This window comes from Mus pahari, chromosome 3 (assembly GCF_900095145.1).
Source record: "Mus pahari chromosome 3, PAHARI_EIJ_v1.1, whole genome shotgun sequence".
Lineage (NCBI taxonomy): Eukaryota > Metazoa > Chordata > Mammalia > Rodentia > Muridae > Mus > Mus pahari.
In genome coordinates, this window is record NC_034592.1 from 75,159,301 (window position 1) to 75,165,363 (window position 6,063).

At 38.6% G+C, this 6,063-nt stretch overlaps 1 protein-coding gene across 1 annotated transcript; it reads right to left on the reverse strand.

Moving 5' to 3' along the window:
- Positions 1–4,649: 4,649 nt before the first annotated feature.
- Positions 4,650–5,576, reverse strand: LOC110318216 (olfactory receptor 142-like). The gene has a single exon (XM_021193062.1). It carries the CDS (start codon positions 5,574–5,576, stop codon positions 4,650–4,652), a length of 927 nt encoding a protein of 308 aa, XP_021048721.1.
- Positions 5,577–6,063: the final 487 nt, after the last annotated feature.

A 6,063-nucleotide genomic window follows, 5' to 3' on the forward strand; every position in this document is an offset into this window, starting at 1 on the left:
CTATTATAAATAAAGCTGCTATGAACATAGTGGAGCATGTGTCCTTATTACCAGTTGGAGGATCTTCTGGGTATATGCCCAGAAGAGGTATTGTTGGGTCCTCTGGTAGTACTTTGTCCAATTTTCTGAGGAACTGCCAGACTGATTTCCAGAGTGGTTGTACAAGCTTGCAATCATAGGCTTAACATCACTTTCTTTTTGTGATAACATTTGACTTATTCTGAATTCATAAGTAGAATGTTGTCATTTTAATGGTACTTTGATTTACAAATGTTGAATATTGTGAGAGAGCACAAAGACACTCCTAACCCTAACCCTAACCCTAACCCTAATACCAGTATAACTCAAGAAGTAAAATTGTCTATTGTGTTGGCTGATATCAGATGGTCTACAATATAAGAATCTAACAACCAATCAGAATAGAAAAGTCCCTGGGTACAATTCCAAAACATGCTTATATCCACATTAGAAAATGAAAAAATTCATGGCTATTGTAAAGGGTGTTGTTTCCTTAATTTCTTTCTTAGGCCAAGTATCAATTGTATAAAAGATGGTTACTCATTACTTTGACTTAATTTTGTATCCAGCTACTTTGTTGAAGGTGTTTATTTGCTGTAGGAGTTCTCTGGTAGAATTTTGGTAGTTGCTTATATATACTCATTTTATCTACATATAGTGATACTTTGACTTCTTCCTTTACAATTTATATCACCTTCATCTCCTTTACTTGTCTTAGTGCTCTGGCTAAAACTTCAAGCACTATATTAATAGATATGGAGAGAGGGAGTAGCCTTGTCGTGTCTCTGATTTTAGTGGAAATGCTTTCAGTTTCTCTCCATTTAGTTTGATATTGACTATCAGGTTACTATATATTACTTTAATTATGTTTAGTTATGTGCCCTGTATCCCTGACTTCTCTAACACCTTTAATATGAAGGATTGTTGGATTTTACCAAAGGCTTTTTCAGCATCTAATTAAACTCTAACCAAGCAAGTGAACAAATCTGAATGATGAGGACTTCAAATCCCTGAAGAAAGAAATTGAAGAGGATATCACAAGAGAAACAATCATCCATGCTCATGCATGGCATAGGTAGCATGAACAAAATGAAGATGGCCATCTTACCAAAAGCAGTTCTACAGGTTCATGTAATACCTGTCAAATTTCAACTCCATTTTTTTAAAGACCTTGAAAGACCAATTCTCAACTTCATATGAAAAAAACAAAATACCCAGGGGTTACTAAAACAATCCCAAACAATGATAGGACTTCAGAAGGAATCTCCATCTCTAACCTTAAGGTGTATGACACAGCAATAGAGGTTTTTTAAAAACTGCATGGTATTGGTGCAGAAACAGACACACTGATCAATGGAGTCAAGTCTAAGACCCTGAAATAAACTCACACACCTATGGACACTAGATTTTATATAAAGAAACCAAGACCATATAGTGGAAAATGAAAGCATCTTTAATAAATGGTGCTGGATTAAATGCATGTCTACATGTAGAAGAATGAAAATAGATCCATACTTATTTCCCTGCACAAAACTCAAGTCCAAATAGATCAAAGACCTCAACATAGAACTGAATATTCTAAATCTAATAGAAGAGAAAGTTAGAAGTATTCTTGAATGCGTTGGCACAGGAGACAAGTTCCTGAAGAGAACACAAGTGGATCATGCTTTAAGATCAACAATTGATAAATGGGACTTCTTTTTTATATATTACATTTTTATTAGGTATTTTCTTCATTTACATTTCAAATGCTATCCCCAAACCCCCTATACCCTCCTCCTACCCTGCTCCCCAACCCACCCACTCCTGCTTCCTGGCACTGGCATTCCCCTGTACTGGGGCAGATGATCTTCACAATACCAAGGGCCTCTCCTCCCATTGATGGCCATCCTCTGCTACATATGCAACTAGAGACACAGCTCTGGGGATTATTGGTTAGTTCATATCATTGTTCCTCCTAGAGGGTTGCAGACCCCTTTAGTTCCCTGGGTACTTTCTCTAACTCCTTCATTAGGAGCCCTGTGTTCCATCCAATAGATGACTGTGAGCATCCACTACTGTGTTTGCCAGGCTCTGGCATAGACTCACAAGAGATAGCTATATCAGGGTCCTGTCAGTAAAATCTTTCTGGCATATGCAATAGAGTCTGGGTTTGCTGGTTGTATATGGGATGGATCCCCGAGTGGGACAGTCTCTGGATGGTCTTTCTTTCCATCTTAGCTCTGAACTTTGTCTCTGTAACTCCTTCAATGAGTATTTTGTTCCCCATTCTAGGAAGGAACGAAGTATCCACACTTTAGTCTTCCTTCTTGAGTTTCATGTGTTTTGCAAATTGTATTTTGGATATTCTAAGTTTCTGGGCTAATATCCGCTTATCAGTGAGTGCATACCATGTGTGTTCTTTTGTGATTGTGTTACCTCACTCAAGATGATATCCTCCAGATGCATCCATTTACCTAAGAATTTCATGAATTCATTGTTTTTTAATTGCTGAGTAGTACTCCATTGTGTAAATGTACCACATTTTCTGTATCTATTCCTCTGTTGAAGGACATCTGGGTTCTTTCCAGCTTCTGGTTATTATAAATAAGGCTGCTATGAACATAGTGGAGAATGTGACCTTATTACAAGTTGGAACATCTTCTGAGTATATGCCCAGGAGAGGAATTGCTGGATCTTCAGATAATACTATGTCCAATTTTCTGAGGAAGAAAAATGGGACTTCTTAAAACTACAAAGTTTTTGAAAGCAAAGGACACTGATTGCTTCCACAGATTGGGAAAGGATCTTTATCAACCCTACATCTAACGAGGACTAGTATACAAAATTTGCAAAGAACTCAAGAAGTTAGACACCGACAACACAAATAACCCAATCTAAAAATGGGGTATAGAACTAAACAGAGAATTCTCAACAAAGGAATTTCAAACTGTTAAGAAGCACTTACTGAAATGTTTGAAGTCCTTAGTCATCAGGGAAATACAAATCAAACAACTCTGAAGTTCCATCGTATGCTCATCAGAATGGCTAAGATCAAAAACTCAAGAGATAGCATGTTTCGGCAAGGATGTAGAGAAAGGGGAACACTCCTGGTCGGAGTACAAAGTGTACTTTGGAAATCAATTTGACTTCTCAGAAAACTGAGAATAGTTCTACATCAAGATCCAACTATATGACTCCTGAGCATATACTCAAAGACATTCTACCATCTCACAAAGACACTTGCTCAACTATGTTCATAGCAGCTTAATTGTAATAACCAGAACCTGGAAACAATCTAGATGTCCCTCAGTCGAAGAATGGATAAATAAAGCATGGTACATCTAAACAATGGAATACTATTTAGCAACTAAAAACCAACACATCATGAATTTTGCAGATAAATGTACAGAACTTGAGAGTATCTTCCTGAGTGAGGCAACCCAGTCCCAAAATGACATGCATGACAGGGGCATGTTGTCCTCTGAGAGGCTCCACCTAGCAGCTGACTCAAACAGATACAGACACCCACAGCCAAAGAGTGGGTGGGGTTTGGGGACTCTTATGGAAGGATAGGTGGAAGTATTGTGGGCCCCTAAGGGGATAGGAACTCTACAGGAAGACTAACAGAGTCAATTAACCTGGACCATTGGAGCTTTCAGATCTGAATTACCAACAAAAGCACATATACTGGCTGGACCTAAACCTCCCTGCTCATATGTAGCACTCAGGATGACCATCATGTGGGTCCTGAACAACTGGAAGGGGGTATCTCAAAACCTATTTCTTGTATGTGAAATATGTTCTATTAGTGGGCTGTTTGTCTGGACACAATGAGAGATGAAACACCTAACATCTCAGAAACTTGAACTGTCAGGGTGGTAGGATACCCAGGAGGCCAAACCCATTTAGAGAAGAAGGGGAGGGTATATGAAGGAAGGACTATGGAAGGGGGTAACTGGCAGGGGAGAGTGAGAGGGATGTAAAGTGAATAATTTTTAAGTTGAATTAAAAAGAAAATGAAAATTTCATAACTAGATCACCAAATAATTCCTGCTAATACCTTCAGTAGGCTTTCTTTTAGATGAAATATAAGTTACTTATGAACAAGTGGAATAAAAGGAAAAGGTAGAAGTTATTTAAATCTTCACGAGATGGATAAGAAAACAATTCCAAATGTTTTATAACACAGTAAGGCAACTATGACTGGTAAATATTTCAAAATGACTACTTAGGAGAATGTTAACCTTTCTCAACTAAAATAAATGATAACAATAAGCCTATCACTGTAAAATGATTACTATACATTATATGCAAATATTAAAATATTCTTTATCCTATAATAGAAGTCACCATAAAATACAGACATGTTTCTTAATGTTCTCTGCATTTGCATTTGTTTTGAACTTTCAGATTACTCAGACCTTAAGTAACTTTGCAGAGCCCAAGAAATAATGCAGCCAATCAAATCCAATAGGTCAAAGACACTATCTGACCTCTGACATTGGAGTATTTTGGTTACTAGAGAGGTGAAGCAGTAGAAAAATTATGCTCTTCTTATTACTCTCATATTTAAATATCAAGCAATACAGCAAAATCCACATCAACCACAGACTAACTCTTAAAATCCTTTCCCACAGCTTCTTGCTATTTCACTCTGGCTCTGGGTTCCTTTTGCCCCACAATTTCTTCATGGCGTTTTTTACCTCTGCATTTCTGAGAGTATAGATGATAGGGTTCAGCATGGGGGTGATAACTGTGTAGAACACAGACACAAGCTTATCTTCAGTGAAGCTGGAGGATGGTCGTAGATAAATGAAGGTGGCAGGTCCAAAGAACAGGATGACCACTGTGATGTGAGAGGCACAGGTGGAGAGGGCCTTGCGTCTCCCCTCTGCAGAATGCTTCCTCAAGCTGATTAGGATGATAGCATAGGAGGACACCAAGATAAAGAGAGAGATTATAGAGATTAAACCACTGTTGGCCATCACAATAACACCCTCCATAAAGGTGTCAGTGCAGGCAAGCTTAAATAATGGCTGCAGGTCACAGAAGTAGTGGTCAATCACATTGGGACCACAGAAGGGCAATGGAATAGTGATAATGATCTGGATTATGGAGTGAATGAAGCCCCCCAGCCAAGAGCCAGCCACCAGCATGTGACACACTTGACGACTCATGATGTTCATGTAATGAAGAGGTTTGCAGATGGCCACGTAGCGGTCACAGGCCATCACCACAAGCAGGAGAATCTCAGCAACCCCCAAGAAATGGGAGAAGAATATCTGAGCCAGACAGCCCTTCAGGGAGATGGTCTTCACCTTAGCAAGTAAGTCAGTGATGAACTTAGGGACAATTGTAGAGGAGTAGCAGATCTCTACCAGGGACAAGGAGCTGAGGAAGAAGTACATGGGAGAATGTAAAGTCTTACTGATGCTGACTGCCACAACAATAAGACCGTTGCCCAGCAATGTGGCCAGGTACACAGGAAGGAACAGCACAAAGCACACCTTCTGCACCTCTGGATCCTGGAAAAGGCCAGTGAAAATTAACTCAGTTACATTATTTTCGTTGGCCATGGAGTCAGCTCACGTGTGTTGGACATCAGATAATAGGAAGGCTGAAAAAAAGTCAAAGCATTGCAACACAAGTTAATTTCACTAACAGCATTCTCAAAAGCTCAGGCTGGTTTGCTAAATACTTACTGCTCAGCCAGTAAATTCTTATTCAGCATTAAATGTTTCTACTCTAGTGGTTTAATTTATTATATTTTAATTTCATTTAGCTATTAACAGAAAATAGAAGTCCAGAAATGTTTATTTACCCATAGTCACATAGAAAATGTAACTCAGAATAATTTCTTCTAACTTTCAGCCCAGGTTATGAGTAAAAGAGTTCAAGGTATGTTATAGGTAGATAGATGAATGATGGCTAGATTGCTAGATGGATATCTTGTATTTGTATTATCTTCATTGCAGTTCAAGGTCATCCTCTTGAAGCTTCCTTTTTATACAATTCTGGTCTAATTCTTCTTTACTTTAGGCAGAGGCATTGCATCAAGAAATA

What these genes read in the sequence shown, in the direction of transcription:
- LOC110318216 (XM_021193062.1), bottom strand. Translation starts at nt 5,576, where the DNA reads ATGGCCAACGAAAATAATGTAACTGAGTTAATTTTCACTGGCCTTTTC.